Source organism: Nicotiana sylvestris, chromosome 12, assembly GCF_000393655.2.
Source record: "Nicotiana sylvestris chromosome 12, ASM39365v2, whole genome shotgun sequence".
NCBI classification, from domain to species: domain Eukaryota; kingdom Viridiplantae; phylum Streptophyta; class Magnoliopsida; order Solanales; family Solanaceae; genus Nicotiana; species Nicotiana sylvestris.
In genome coordinates this window covers 155316904-155333849 of record NC_091068.1, presented here as the reverse complement: position 1 = coordinate 155333849, position 16946 = coordinate 155316904, and the positions used below count along the sequence as shown (strand labels likewise).

Below are 16946 nucleotides of genomic sequence, written 5' to 3'. Positions count from 1 at the left end.
GATAAACATCCAAAGTGCGTATAAGCTAAAATCAACCATAATCTATAAGTTGATCACCCCCAACTTATGACTTTTCAGCTTATAAGCACATTTAGTTTGACCTAGAGTTTTACTAGTTTATCCTTAATAATTTTTTTTTTAATTTACAAAATATTTTTCCCGAAATAATTTTTTTAATTTTCTTTTCATTCCATATTTGTTGTTTATCATTTTTTCTACAAGGAAACTTTTTAATTCATAATCTTTTATAAAATATTTAAGCGTATTTCTAGTCTTTTTAATAAAAAAATAACTTATCCGCACTTTTCTACTAAACATATCAACTGCTTATTATCAGTTTCAGCACGTCTATTCAAACATGTAAATGTTTATTTAAAAAATCAGTTTCAGCAATTCAAACTTATCAGCTATTTATAATCAGGTAATCCAAGCGGACTATTGGTCTCTAATCTTACAGACGAACTCGTTTACTCGAAGATTCGAGCTTCCTGTTTCATCAGCACATCTATCCAAACATGTAAATGCTTATTTAAAAAATCAGTTTCAGCGGTTCAAGCTTATCAGCTATTTACAATCAGCTAATCCAAGAGGGCTCTTGGTTTCTAATCTTACAGACGAACTCGTTTACTCGAAGATTCGAGCTTCCGGTTTCATCAACACGTCTATTCAAACATGTAAATGCTTATTTGAAAAATCAATTGCAGCACTTCAAGCTTATCAGCTATATACAGTCAGCTAATCCAAATGGCTCTTAAGTTGTGTTTGATACGAAGGAAAATATTTTCAAATTTTCCCATGTTTGGTTGGCTTAAATGTTTTGAAAAATATTTTTCTTATAAATTCATTTTCCTCCAAGTAGAGGAAAATATTTTCCTCCAATTAGAGGAAAATATTTTCCTTATCAAGAGAAGGAAAAACATTTTCCAAAACTCCTTCTCAACCTTCCCCGCCCTCACCAACCCACTCCACCCCTCTCTCCAAAAAAGGCTTTTATTTTTCTTCGAAATTTCAGTTTTTCCGTTACCACCCCGCCCTCCCCCCTCCCCCGCAAAAAAATTATTTTTTTACCTTATTTTTTTTTGTAATTTCAAATTTTTATTTTTTCGTTTTTCTGCACCACCCACCCCCATCCACCCCAAATCCCCCGAAATTTTTATTACTTTTTTTTTGTAATTTCAAATTTCTATTTTTTCCTTGTGCCCCCCCCCCCCCCCGAAAAATATATTTTTAATATATTTTTTAGTTTTAATTTTTATTTATTTATCGATTTAAATGTTCAAATTTTCAAGTTACAAAGTTATGAGTTCGGAGGTTTATGTGTTTGGAAGTTTACGGGTTCGAAATTTCGCGGTTTCGAAAGTTTATGAAAAATTTAGGTTCGGAAGGTTGTTGGTTTGAAAGTTTATGACTTAATGTTTATTATATCTAAATTATTTATGAATACGCTTGAGAATTATTTTCCTTAATTTACATACCAAACATCAAAAAATGAATAAGATTACTACTTGTTTTCCAAGAAAACATTTTCTTGAAAAACATTTTCCCCGAAAAAAATTTTCCGTTATACCAAACACACCCTATGTCTCTAATCTTACATACGAACTCGTTTACTCGAAGATTCGAGCTTCCTGTTTCATATGCATTTATTAGTACAAAGACGTTTGCAATTACATATGGATTACTCTAAGAATAAGATGTTGACTCGAGACCAACAACAAAAGAAAACGAAATTTATTCAAAGTGAAGCCGAAATAGTTTTCTTTAAATTTCTCGAAATAACCTGTACAATGATAATTAATGTAGTAGTACTAGATATATATTGCATAAAGAAATTTAGACTAATGGCTTGTTTGGCCGTGCTTTTTTTTCCCTCCAAAAGTACTTTTGGTCAAAAATTGAGGCGTTTTTTAGAAGAAAAAAATACTTTTGAAGAGAAGCAGAAGCAGTTTTTGAGAAGCAAAAAAAAGTATCTTCTCTCCAAAAGCATTTTTCTAGAAGCACTTTAGAGAAAAATACACTTATAGCCTATTTGGCTAAGCTTTTTTGGGGGGGCCAAAAGTGATTTTTTGGCCAAAAGTACTTTTGGCCAAAAATTGAGGTGTTTGACCAAACTTTTGGAAGGAAAAAAAGTGTTTTTGAGGAGAAGCAAAAGCAGTTTTTGAGAAGCAGAAAAAAATAGTTTCTCTCCAAAAACACTTTTCTGAGAAGCACTTTTGAGAAAAAAAAAACACTTAGAAGCAGTTTTCAAAAGCTTGGTCAAACACTAATTACTGCTCAAAAGTACTTTTTAAATTAATTAGTCAAACACAAATTTAGATTCTTAGAAGCAGTTTTCAAAAACTTGGTCAAACACTAATTACTGCTCAAAAGTACTTTTTAAATTAATTAGCCAAACACAAACTTAGAAACAGTTTTCAAAAGCTTGGCCAAACACTAATTACTGCTCAAAAGTGTTTTTCAAATTAATTAGCCAAACACAAATTGCTTCTCACCAAAAATGCTTTTTTGAAAAGTACTTTTGAGAAAAGCACTTCTCAAAATAAGCTGATTTTAGAAGCTTGACCAAGCAAGCTATAAATCTCAATTTTTCTTAGGACAGCCCAGCCCTCAACCGTAGGGAATTTTACAGAAATATCCCCAAAAAATTTCAACTTACCAACATGTAGCCATTAATCATAAACTTACCAAAATTAGCCAAACACATATTAAAAATTAAAAACCCAAAAATAAGATTTTTTTTCTCCAAGAATCACAAACAAAGATCTTCATCCATATTTTTAAGTGTGATTAGCAACATTAGATATAAGATGGAAAGAAATTTTTATGGATGAGGTAGCAAATTAGGTGATGAAATACAAAAAATATATATATATACAAAATTCCAAAATTCTAAGCAAAAAATTAGTTTTTTTAATGGGTATGATTGAAATTCGTTGAAAACATATAGATGAGTCAATATACAAAATTTGATGAAGATTGAAGGTGATTTGGACTAATTTAGTATTAAAATTCGTAGTTAAAATTGAGTTCAAAAAATTCTTCAGCGACACATATATCAAACATGTATCACACATGTATCTCACACGCACGTATACATGGATATACATGTGATACACATTTGATACAAATATGATACACATATAATTTTTTTCATGTTCATCTACTACTTCAAATTTTTAATTCAAACCACCTCAAAACTCCACCAAATCATCCCAAAACCGAGATTAAAGTTCCTTAAGATGTATCCAATCTATTCTAGTAACACCGACTCAAAATAAAGCAAAAATTTAACCCTTTTTTTTGCTACAAATAGCTAATTGGCTAATATTAATAATATTTTATGAATTGGTTAATTTTCGTAATAAACTACTTATAAATGAACATAGCTGATATTTTCCCAACCATATTACATTGTATTAAAAGTGTCTTTGTATTAATTGACCCCTCTCAGAAGTTACAATCTCCAGTCAAGAAAAAAAAAACGGTTTCAACGAGGATCAAAATAATTTAAAACTTAATATTTTGACTATAATATTGTCATATTAAATGGGAAGAATTTGAGTAAGTAGCACCATACAACATCCAATATCAGTGGCGGACCAAGGGGGTTCAAAAAACAAAAATGGAGGTCATATGAGACTAGCTGGTTTCGAAATCAGGACCATGTGGAAAATCTAAACTCTCTTTACCAATAGGTTACACAATTTACTTGTATAAAGTTGGTTCAAAATTATATTTATACCTTTGCTTTTTGAAGACAGAAAAAATATATCTACATATACAGTGTTATTTTTTGATGAAACGGGTTCATATGAACCCTCTTGACTCCATGTGGTCCTCCCCTGTCCAATATCCTCCAACCTTACTAAGAAAAACTAACTTCTCCGTAAAAGGAAATAATTAAGGAGTTAAGATATATAATACTATATACTTTCCATGTATAGTTATTTAGATAAAGGGCAGCCTGATGTACAATACATTTTGTATTTATGCAGGGAAGTGCCACACTTCTAAAGGTGTAAACAACCTATTTTAATATACGCATTAATGGCGACTTCTACAGTTCAAACCAGCAATTTATAGGTCATACAGAGATAACTTTATTTAGATACACGATTAATATTGGCCTTACATAGTTTCCATCTATTACGCAAATTTCTTCATTCATTATGACCGTATTTCCATAGTTTAAGGGTGTACCTTTTCTCCCCCATCATAGTTTAGATTGTAAACGGAAAATAGTCCAATTATATGTCCTCAATTGGTACGTCAAAAAGTCTTTTTATCTAAATACTGCTAATTGTTTTCCCATCATTTGCATTTTTTGGTTATGTCATCAAAACACGCACAAAAATAACAAAATATCTATAATCTCATTTTATACCCATTAAATTCAAATTATTTACCCTTAAATATTTATACCTAAACTATTTACTTTTCCTACCGATGCAATCAATACTATTTACCCGCCCAAATGGTTTAATAATTGTAACTGTGAGCTGAATCAGGAGTAAAGCTTATTGCTAAAAGAAATTCCAATCCAATTTCAATAATAAAATTCGCTGTTTCAAATAATAACGAGTCTCCAATTTTAAAGATTCCTTTTTCACGCAAAACTTAGTCTAAAAGACGAGTTAGGTTCTTCTATTATTTGTTCTTCCTTTTGGTTCTTTTTCTTTTATTCGCTTTTTGTTCAATTAGTTAATTTTGTTCCTGACAAAGTAAAATTTATATATTTATAAAGAGAAAATTGGCATGCAGTCGAACTTGAGGCATTCGTATAAATAGGCATTGAACTTCTTTAGTATCTCTTTTCTATAGCTTTCTTAAGAGATAAAAGTTACATATTTTTGGAGATTTATTGTACAAAAATTTAAATCCACCATTGACGGACCTTGAAGCTTGAAACTCATAACTTGGTTTATTTGAGTTTTTAATTGTTTTGATCTGATCCTGTATGGGTTAGTTTGGAAAGTTGACTGAAGGTTGTAGCTAAAATTTTAGTCAATTTGGTGGAGATTTTGTAGTAAATTTTAGAAATTTGGGTTGAAATATAGTTGAATCAGAGAAGAAGACGAATTTGTATTGTATACCCAAATAGTATACAAATATATCGTTTTAGTATACAATTCATTCCAACTATATACCCTATTAGTATAGATATATACTATATTGGTATCATATGCTAGTTGAATTATTTTTTGGTTGTATTAGTTGCATTTAATTGGTACAATATTTGATTTTCTTTTAATAATAGTAATATAGTACAATATCTTGAAATACCTTATTATATTAATATGTGGTGCACTATTTTTTTATTTTTCTCTTTATGCATGTGTTATGTAATAGTAGTATAGTCATATAGTTATCGGGAATTAACTAGTAAAACTGTGTACCATGTTGGTATAGTTATATACCATATTGGTATGATATGGTAGTTTGAACATTATTTTGGTTGTTTTAGCTGTATTTTAAGTGAATTCTATTATGAAATTATTTATATCAACATGAGTTGCAATAATGCTGGAATTTTTGAGTGCCGATGGACATAAATTATGTGTATTAATAGTTTTTATAGTTATAAGCAATTGTTGGAATAACCCCATACAACTATATACCCTCTTAGTATACGAAATGAACAAGTTGTTTTGCGAATATTTAGATTGCAATACGAGCATGTAATTTTCTCATACTTTTATTGAGTCCTTTAATGTTTTGGTAGAGTAGTATAGTCGCAGATAGTTGTAGCAATATTCTAGAGAATTCATATGCTATGTTGGTATACATATATACCATATTGGTATCACATGGTACTAGAAGTCTTTTTCGCTACTTATACTTTTGTTGTATTTTTTAATATTTTATTATCATTTTATCCTAACTAGTATATATGGAGATTTGGTTGCCGTAGATTATGTTTTCTTGCTCTATAACTGGTTGTGTTACTGCTAATGGTAAAGTGTGTATTGATATTTATAGGGAAGGAGATCAAGGTTTGCATGGCAATCACGTGTTGATTCTTAGAATCTGATTATGTAATTTATGGTGCTCAACAACAGTCAATGTGATATTCAGTATATTAGATCAAGTGACAACTGATATTATTTCAGTTTAATAATTGAATTTAAAAAATGAGAAAAAGGTATATTATACCAGTTATATTAAAAAAAGATGAACAAATATTTACTATATCAATTATTTTTCTTATTGTATAAAAAAAAGAATAATAAAAAATAGTGAAAACGGTAAATGAAATTAGATTATGAAGAGAAAAAGAATATAAAAAAATAAGAAGTTAAATGAAATTAGAAAAGGAAAAATGAAAGAAATAAGAAGAAAACGAGAAAAAAGAAAAGCAGAAAAGAAAACAAAAGAAAAAAGAAGAAGAAAAGAAGCATAAAAATAAAAAAGAATTGGAGAATAAAGAAAAATTTCCCACAAAAATTACTATGAGTAGGAAATGTAATTAGTTTATGGGTAAAAAAGCAAATGGATAGATAAGGAAAAATAATTTTATTTTTGTGGGCAGGTGTGTCACTTTCAACTGCTCAAAATTGTTCTTACGCATTTTAAATGTTTAATTAAACAAAAAAAACTAGAAATATTCAACAACTTTACCATTTAATAGAAATATTGTAACAAAAACTTCCACATTTCATGCCACACTGAGTAATCACATCATCTATTCTCATCTTATACTACTAAGTACTAAGCGTAAATTATTAAAATAATATTCATTAAAAGTTAACTACCTATTTTTGTAATTTAATCTGAAATACCGAAGAGTTTTAATTAAGTTCGTGCTTAAAAAAACATGAAAGAAATCAGAAGTAGCCTGATTTACAGCTAGCAGTTAAAAAATAGCCATAATTTCAAAAGTAATAAAAATTTAGTCATTTTTATGTAAGATAAAATCTGAACAAAAAAACCCTTAAACTTCCGAAAAAATTCAAGCATAATGTGCTGGAATTTCATAGTATGCTGGAAGTTTATACGCAGAAATTTCATAATCCAGTATATTATGTTGGAATTTTTTATGTTTAAATTAAAATAGTAGCTATTTTTGATAACTTTACAAACGATGGCTAATTTATGATTATCAGTCCGAAAATTGGCTAACCCATGCTATTTTTACACATAAAAAAAATGAAATTGGTGTGTTTGATATGACTTTTTTAATTCCACTAAGATTTTAAGTCAGTAAGTTTATAATATTATTACACATCCAGTATTTGAAGGCAAAAGAATAATGAGCAAACAAAACAACGCTAAAATAAATACCTGTACACATTCAAGAGAGAAACATCCATCGCCAAAGGTTGTGGTGAAATAGGTAAGAATTAGGATCTTTCCACATTTAAGCTATACTTCTGCTTTTAATAAGTTTTATGTGATACAATAACAACAACAATAATAATGATTCAATAAAAAAATAATGTGTATGTAGATGTTACTCTTATTTTGAGGATATAAAGAAACTATTTTCAAAGACTCTCGACTTAAAAAGACCTAAAATTTCTTTTTACGCTATTCGAATTCAAATTAATTAGAATTCCAATATCGATTGAAAAACAAAAGGGACAGAGAGAGCCACTCCACCTCCACCACCAAAAGAAAAAGAAAACACATGATGGAGTACTATAGGTGGATAAATAAATGTTTTGTTTTAATATTCTGATAACCAGCCAAGGTTTTGCCTGAGGATATTTCTTGGAAATTCCAAGTAATATTATATCTAGAAAAACTCATTGACTCTTTTGGAGTGTCTTTTGCTAGTACTTTCTTCTCTCTAGACTAGATTTTCTCTCTCTCTCTAACCTAAAAACTAAAGGGATAGGGGTAGGGGTGGGTGGGGGTAGTGTGGAGCCCAAAGCTGGTCCTTTGCTTTGCTGGCTTCAAGCTCCTCTCTCCATTGTTGGTTTATATTATGCTTTTGTCTTCTGAGAGACAAATATAAGTAGCTAACACTCCAAATTGATCACTCCTTTTCACTCTCTCTTTCTATGTATTTTCTTCCCTCACTTCATCATGATCTTCATCCTTTGAGAAAAAAACAAACAAAAAAAGATTAATAAAAAAAACCCCACTTTAGGTTTACTTTGATTTGATGGATCCACAGATCTAACCCCTCTTTCACTTTCAGATCTTATTCTATTTTCCACTGTAAAGGTCAGTTCTTTTTTTCTCCTTTTTCAAGAACTTATTTTCCCTTATATTTGTCTAATGTAAATTTTCTTTATCTTTGTAAAAATTGCACCTTTTGGATGCAAACTAGCTGCCCATACAGTTCTTTGTTGAAAAAGTGAAGCTGACCCTTTTTTTTTATTGATGTTGAATTTTCCCCTTTTTTGCACTTTCTTGGTTGTGTGTTTGCTTTTTAAGTAGAAGTAGAATTGAATTTTCATATTTGATACCTTGTACCTTTATTTCATAGTATTCTTAGCTAGGTATCAAAGTAAATGTTGCTTCTTGATGTGCATTTGCTTTTAAGATGGTGTTGTTCTTGGGTCAGAGGGTCTATCGGAAACCTCTCTTCCTTTCTAAAGTAGGAGTAAGGTCTGCTTACCCATTACCCTCCCCAGACCCCACGTGTGGGATTACACTGGTTTTGTTGTTGTTGTTGTTGTTGTCGTTGTAGTATTGTGTTTTTCTTGGCAATTATATTCTTTTCTTCATCTTACTTTTTGTTGATGATTATATTGTTATAGACTTGTAGAAAAACATATTATTGCTCTGAGGAGGAACATATGCAAAGTTGAGGATTTACTAGAATCCAAAGGTTTAATAGTGTTGTGTTAGATTTGGAGAGATTGGATGGTGGTTTAGAGGAGATGAGGTATGTTATCTGGGTTAATGAACTTGTTAAGGGCTTGTTTTCAGCCAAGGGCGAATCGACACGTTCATACAACTGGCTCAGATGTCGGTGGTGGACGTCAAGATGGGCTGCTATGGTATAAGGATACAGGGCAACATTTTAATGGAGACTTCTCTATGGCTGTAGTTCAAGCTAATAATCTATTGGAAGATCAAAGCCAAGTTGAATCCGGGTGCCTCGGCTTGCATGATTCTGGGCCATATGGTACCTTTGTTGGAATTTATGATGGGCACGGTGGCCCTGAGACTTCAAGATTCATCAATGATCACCTCTTTCAGCATCTCAAGAGTAAGTTTTTATGAATCAATTCCTTCGATCGTTTCGGTTTCAGTGGGAATAATAAGTTCTCCCTCCATTTCATTTTGTGTCTTAGTTTGAGTGGGCACAAAGTTTAAGAAAGTAAGAGAGACATGAATCTTGTGACCTTGGCCTTAAATTAAAGATGTGAGTAATGTTTCAAAATGCGTGAAATGTTGAAATTGAAGAGTTACTAAATATAGAAAGTGACATTCTTTTTGAAACAAATCAAAAAAGAAAGTAAGACACATAAATTGAATCAGAGGAAGTACTATTTTGATGGTTCATGATGAAGAGGGGGGGGGGCTGAATCTAATTTCCTTTTCCTTCTAATTCATAAAAATTGACTTAGATGCATTTTGAGGAGTCTAAGTGCTAGCAATGTATTAGCTTTTATATATCATAGTTAAGTAATAAAAAGTCGTGAATATGTGTACCTCTAGCCGTAAAGTAACTCTTTTTGGTGAAGTTAATATGTAGGCTTCCATGGACTATATTTGTATGATTTTTTAGGCCTCCAGGTTTTCATTCAACCGCTTTGTTCGGATGCAGGGTTTACATCTGAGCAGCAATCTATGTCTGTGGAGGTGATCCGGAAGGCATTTCAAGCAACGGAAGAGGGTTTCCTCTCTGTTGTGACAAAACAATGGCCGGTGAAACCACAGATTGCTGCTGTTGGATCATGCTGCCTTGTCGGAATTATCTGCAGCGGCACATTATATATTGCCAACCTTGGCGACTCTCGAGCAGTCTTGGGAAGACTTGTCAAGGCAACTGGAGAGATTCTTTCTGTTCAGCTGTCTGCAGAACACAATGCGAGTATTGAATCCGTAAGGCAGGAGATGCAGTCTTTGCATCCAGATGACTCGCAAATTGTAGTTTTAAAGCACAACGTCTGGCGTGTGAAGGGTATCATACAGGTAACATCTCCTTTGCATTCCTAAGCAGTTTCTATATATGTTTTCCCAGCTCAACGTATTATTGGTACTTTTCTGACAGCGTTCTTTCAATTGCAAAACAAATTCTGTTTCCTATTAAACTTTAATTCAAGTTTGTGATGGTTACATAATTCTATATACTCCTTTGTGGTTGTTGTGGGGATTCTTCACTACTTCGCTGGAATTCTTTTGAAGAGAAGTTTACTATAATACTAGCCTTCGCCCTCGCCTACTGTATTGATGGAATAGTAAAATTTTAGCAGTATTTAGCCCTATTATGCCCTCGATAACCGAAGCCCTAGTACAAAAGGGGGATCGTCAAGTTCCATGTCTTGTGTTTCTCATGTAGAGTATCTGATCCAATGTTTTGTTGCGACTCCTTCCATTTAAGAGGTGCATATGATGATAACTCTTTTCCAGTGTTTGAAATGGTCCTCCGGTCTTGTTACTCTTCTTAGCTTTTGGTAAATACTACTATAAATTATGTATCCTCTGAATTTCAAAAATGCACCCACTTGTCAGGAGCGTGATCTACTGCCCTTGATTTGAACTGTGGTACTCTTTCTATCCAAATCATAGATTTAAATGTCTAGTGAATGGTAAAGCTCTACTTTTTGAATGTCAGCATAATATTCGGATGGTCAAAATGCAAACCTTCAATTTCTTAAAGAGGTGATGTGTTGTATAACACTTTCTTAAACATTCCCAGTATCCCTTAGAATAAGTACTTAATTGTTTTTTGGGAAGGGGAGCCTTGGCGTAACTGGTAAAGTTGCTGCCATGTGACTAGGAGGTCACAGGTTCAAGCCGTGGAAATAGCCTCTTGCAGAAATGCAGGGTAAGACTGCGTATAATAGACCCTCGTGGTACGGCCCTCCCCGAACCCCGCGCATTGCGGGAGCTTAGTGGACCGGGCTGCCATTTTCTCATTGTTTTTTGGGGCACCGCTAAATTAATTTAGTTCTCGTAAGGCATTCCATATGTTATGATTGCGCATGTTTATAAGCAGTTTGGAAACATAGATATATTGCTATTAATGAAAGATAATGCTTTCGTCTGTGAGTTCATTTACGATGGCTTTTTTGCATGGCTCATAATCTGCTTTTCTGAGATGATCTTTATACTTTATCTTGCAGATTTCAAGATCCATTGGTGATGTGTACTTAAAGAAAGCTGAATTCAACAGGGAGCCTTTGTATGCTAAGTTTCGTCTCCGTGAACCGATTAGAAGGCCCATATTAAGCGCAGATCCTGCTATTTTGGTGCACCCTTTGCAACCTCAAGATCAGTTTATTATATTTGCCTCGGATGGTCTCTGGGAACACCTAAGTAACCAAGAAGCTGTTGACATCGTACAGAATCACCCACGCAATGTAAGATATCCCTTCGATACATTCTCATGTCATTTTCTTAGCTATTCGTTGATTTTACCTACAGGCGAGAAGGTATTTTCATGTTTCCTTTATTTAAATCTGCAGCCATTGCGTCATAATAAGAAGACTAATATCGCCGCCTCAGAAGTGGTCGCACATAAATTTTTTGAATTTGTTCTCAACATAGATTCGATGCAGAGCAATATATGTCAACCGCAAAAGAAAAACATTGGAACCAAACTTAAACGTCTGTTTTTTTGACTTTGCAGGGGATTGCTAAAAGGTTAGTGAAAACTGCATTGCAAGAAGCAGCAAAGAAAAGGGAGATGAGGTACTCAGACTTGAAGAAAATCGATCGTGGAGTCCGTCGACATTTTCACGATGACATCTCAGTAGTAGTTGTATTCCTCGACTCAGATCTCGTGAGCAGGGCTAGTAACTCTGCGAAGGCTCTTAACGTATCAGTGAAAGGTGGCGGAATAACTCTGCCTCGAAACACACTCGCTCCTTTCACCGCTCCAACCTAAGTTGCTGCTGCTCGACGAAGCACTTCCTCTTCCAAATGATGTTGTAACTTTTTCTTGTGAATACCAGGTAACTTTTGGAAACATAACAGCAGGCCTACAATTTTTATTTTTAATGTACACCTTAGTTTAACTGAGATTAATACAGATTTAGTTCCTCTGCCCAAGGGACTTGAAAAAAGAGATTTACACAATTATCACTCGAGTTATCACGTGTAGTAATTCCTTAGGCTTATATTACTTCCTGAAATTTATCCCTCTTTTTGCTTTATTTTATTTGGATTTTGTAAATTATGTGACCTGGCCGCTGTAAATGTTTTGTGCCTTAATTATTCATTAATGGTCGATTTCTTTGAGATTTGGATTTAACTTATATACCCGGACTGTGTAAAGAATATTTGCACTATTAGCGTATTTCAACCTGTTGCGGAAGCCAAATGTATATAGTGTGAATAAGTCACAACTACTATACCAAAAAATATGACAGCCACCAAATAATAAATAAGACAATAAAGCAACAATAAAGGGAACACCAGAATTTACGAGGTTCAACTAATTTTGCCTACTCCTCGGACACAACCAATATTTTATTTCACTCAAAAAATATAAGTGAAATTATACTAAAGAGAGAAGATACAAATGCCTTAAACAGATGAGAAGTCAAATGAGAGGTGTATTTAAATCCTAAACATTAGACTTTCTTTTATAGGGGGGAAAATCCCCCCAAAATTCAAGAGCCCACCGATGTGGGACAAATTTGCCAAACTTCAACAAATCTCCACCTTGGCAAAATTCCACATCTTCAATTTTCTCTCAATAACAAATTTTGATTGTGTCTTCATCTTTAATCTTCAGTTTTCAACAATGTTGATCAAATCCAAACAATGTTGAAACTTGACCGCAGTCACCACCTTTGTCAGCATATCAGCAGGATTCTCTGTAGTATGAATTTTCTTCACCGTGACTCCACCTTCTTCTATGATTTCTCGTACGAAATGATACCGAACATCAATGTGCTTCGTCCTTGCATGATACACTTGGTTCTTCGCTAATTGAATAACACTTTGACTATCACAAAAAATTGTGATACCTTTTTGTTCAACACCAAGCTCCTTTAGCAATCCTTGAAGCCAAATTGCCTCTTTCACAGCCTCTGTAATAGCCATGTACTCTGCCTCTGTTGTAGACAAAGCAACTGTTGACTGCAAAGTAGACTTCCAACTAACTGGTGCCTTTGCAAAAGTAAACACATAACCAGTAGTTGATCTTCGTTTGTCCAGATCACCCGCAAAATCTGAGTCACAATATCCAACTACAGACTGATTGTCTTCCTGCTCAAAAACTAACCCGACATCTACAGTATTATGAATATACCGTAGAATCCACTTCACAGCTTGCCAATGCTCCTTCCCTGGATTGTGCATATATCTGCTAATAACTCCAACAGCTTGTGAAATGTCAGGCCTTGTGCAAACCATTGCATACATCAAGCTACCAACAACATTTGCGTATGGTACCTTTGACATATACTTTCGTTCAGCTTCATCCATTGGCGACATAGTAGTACTTAGCTTAAAATGGGAAGCAAGTGGAGTACTAACTGGCTTAGTCTTGTCATCTATGCCAAAACGTTGAAGTACTCTCTTCAAATATTCCTTTTGAGATAAACAGAGTTTCTTTGAACGTCTATCTCTAATTATCTCCATGCCAAGAATTTTCTTTGCCTCACCCAAATCCTTCATCTCGAACTCCTTCTTCAGTTGAATCTTCAACTTATCAATTTCTTCCAAATTCTTGGAAGCTATCAACATATCATCAACATATAGGAGAAGATATACAAAGGAACCATCTTTAAGCTTGTGCAAATACACACAATGATCGTATTTGCTTCTCTTGTACCCTTGCCGCAACATAAACTCGTCAAATCGCTTGTACCATTGTCTAGAAGATTGTTTCAATCCGTACAATGATTTTTCAAGTTTGCACACCATATTTTCTTTTCCAGCAACTTTGAATCCTTCTGGCTGAGTCATGTAGATTTCCTCCTCCAAGTTTCCATGTAAAAACGCAGTTTTTACATCCATCTGAACTAGTTCCAAATCCAATTGTGCTACCAAAGCCAACATAATTCTAATGGAAGAATGTTTTACAACTGGAGAAAACACTTCATTGTAATCAATTCCCTCCTTTTGAGCATATCCTTTGGCCACCAATTTTGCTTTGTAGCGAACATCTACTTGGTTAGGAAATCCTTCCTTTTGCAAATACCCATTGTAAGCACGTGATTTTTGCTTCACGGACAATCACTCCAAAAGAAAACAAAAATAGTGACCAGTGACCTCGCTGTGCAAATTTTCAATTTTTCATGACATGTACTGCTAGTCATTTGTGGTTCGGTCCATTTTGCATTTAATCTTATCGATCAAAATACAAAGTACGTCTGTCATGGTAATCAAACCGTAATTCGGTCGTTGAAAGAAAATTCAAAATATATATATATATATGCATCGTTCGTTCTAGGTTGTGATTTAACTTACTTAAATATTTTTGTGATAATTGTGTTAAAATGTTACATTGTTGTTTGTTTTAATTTCATTGTTTTTATTATTTCATTTTTGGTTTTAAAATTAGAAAAAAACAAAAGAAAAGAGTGAATGAAAATCAGTTTGGGCCCAAGAAATGTAACAAAAATAGGCCCAAAACCGGCACACCAGTCCAGTCCAAGTCCGGCCTGCCCAAGTACGGACCCAAACGACGTCGTTTTAGGGACGGTTAATCTGAGCCATTCATCTCCATTGATCTGATGGCCCTTATTGGCCCTCGTGACCCGACCCATTCCCATTTTAACCGACCCCCTACTTAACCAAACGGCACCGTATTGTTAAGCTTCCCCAATCCTGACCATCAATTGTAATCAATCCAACGGCCAGGATTGAATCACCCTCCCCATATATAAACCTAACCTAACACCCCGCGCCCCTTATTCGAACCCCCTCCACTCATCGTCTTCACCAAACACTGAAACCCCCCAAACCCTAGCAGCCGCCCTGATTTCCCTTTCACCAGAACCCGGCGGCATGAACGCCGATGACCACCTCCTGAACACCCTAGGACCCCCTCACTCTCCTGAACATAGATCTATTACCCCTAGCCTCGAATCACCTTCCTTCATCTCGAATCTTCATTTGAAGATTCGAGTCGAACCCGGACCTATACCAAACCTCACCATCTTCGTACCAGACACTCCCCTAACCTCCCTCGTGACCAAACCAGGCTTGGTTTGGTCCGAATCTACCCACTACTCCCAAAAAACCAGATCTGAAGACCCAAAACCTAGAACACGAATAGCCTTGGAATCCGGCCGGTCTTAACAGGGGTTTGAGGTCTAATAGACCTTAATCAAGGTGTTCTCGTGTGAGAACACCCTGATTAAAGTTTGTTCGGCCTCAAATGGTCGAAGCTAAGTCGGATTTGGGTCAGTTTGGTTTAAACTTTTTCAGTAAGTTTTCCCTTCTCTTTGTTTTAATTTTGATTGAGTTGTTAGCATGCTTTGTTGTGACTGTGTGTTATTGTCTGATAATTTTCTTAATTTCTTCCATCTCTGTCAAAGACCTTTTTATTTGGTCGATTGTTTTCTGTGTATGTTCTGAATATATTCTGTGATATACATGTTCGATTAGGATAGTCGTCGCATAAATAATTCATATAGGTTCCCAGTAATTGAACAAAAGTTGTCTGATGCCCTTTGGGTCCCTGTACGTATTGTTTATGTGAACGATTGATTATTACCTGTTGTATTTAGTATAGTCGACTCGATAAACATCGTCGATTAGTTTTCTATAACTAATTGATCAAATGAACTAATAATGTCACATGACTGATCGAACCATGTCACTAACTGAATGCCCGACACTGTTTGAAATGGGTTTGTTTGTATTGCAAAACGACTGAAAAGATTCAGCCCATGGGCAGTTCTGAATTTGAACTTTCAGAAGTTCAAAATGCGCTGATGCTGCAATGGGTTTAGGGCAGTAATAATCAGGGTTTAACAGGGGTAGTCTGGGGTTTGAAAAGAACAAAAAAGCTTAGTTTAAATGAGCTGACAAGTAGGGTACTAAATTGGGATTAAACTAATGCCAATGGGGAACAAGACACAAGAGTATGGGGTTTAAAATAAATACTTAAATGAACCCATAACTCTTGAACAAAAGGAATAAGCCAAGCGTGGGGAACAAAGGGCTGGCATCAAAAAGATGCTTAGGCGTGAGATTTAATAGGTATGGGCAGTCTGCAAATTGGCAGGATCCAGGCAGCTTGACTGCACTGGTTGTTTGACTTATAAATAGGCCATTTCAGAACTTAAAAGTGGCTGGAAATTTTAGTCTTGATAGAGGTCTTGTGAGTTGAAGAAAAACTGAAAAAAAAAACAGAAAGAAATTCCCAGAAATACTGTAACTGAACACTGTCCAAAAACTGCACAAAGAAACCAAGTTGGTTATCCTAACTGGGGCTGTTATTGTTCCATTAAGAGAAGTCTGTGTATCTTCGGCTGTGATTGCTACTACATTGAGTTTCTTTGTGTTGTACATTGAATTTTAGTCTCCCTGATTGTTTGAAACTGTGCTGGTTGTTTGCTGAGCTTTGGTGGCTATTGAATTTCTGTTGGCTATAGCACAAAATATTCTGGTTCTTTTCTCGATTGGTCTTGTTTCCCATCCTGTTTCCTGGGATTACTTGTCTGTTGCTCGACCAACGTGTGAACTCCATCTTTGTGGCTGTTTGGTTGTTGCTGTGTTGGGCTGTGTTATCTGCTGTTGCTGTGTTTGTTGCGTACCACTCAGCTGATCATTTCCTTCCTCCTTTTGTTCTCTATACCAGGTACACAAATATACTACCAATGTAACTTGAAAAGTTTGAGCATGAATGTAAGGGAGAAGAT

The 16946-nt window shown here is 34.4% G+C and overlaps 1 protein-coding gene across 2 annotated transcripts; it reads left to right on the top strand.

The window, feature by feature from the left end:
• Nucleotides 1-7914: 7914 nt before the first annotated feature.
• LOC104230672 (probable protein phosphatase 2C 28) lies at nt 7915-12363 on the top strand. 2 transcript variants are annotated; one of them, XM_009783535.2, is made up of 5 exons: nt 7915-8169; nt 8709-9163; nt 9725-10092; nt 11247-11483; nt 11753-12363. In XM_009783535.2, exons 2-5 carry the CDS (start codon nt 8839-8841, stop codon nt 12008-12010), a joined length of 1188 nt encoding a protein of 395 aa, XP_009781837.1. In that variant the 5' UTR covers nt 7915-8169; nt 8709-8838; the 3' UTR covers nt 12011-12363. The 2 variants fall into 2 exon arrangements, with proteins under 2 accessions (XP_009781837.1, XP_070021033.1); XM_070164932.1 differs by having other exon boundaries at nt 7957-8169; nt 8881-9163.
• Nucleotides 12364-16946: the final 4583 nt, after the last annotated feature.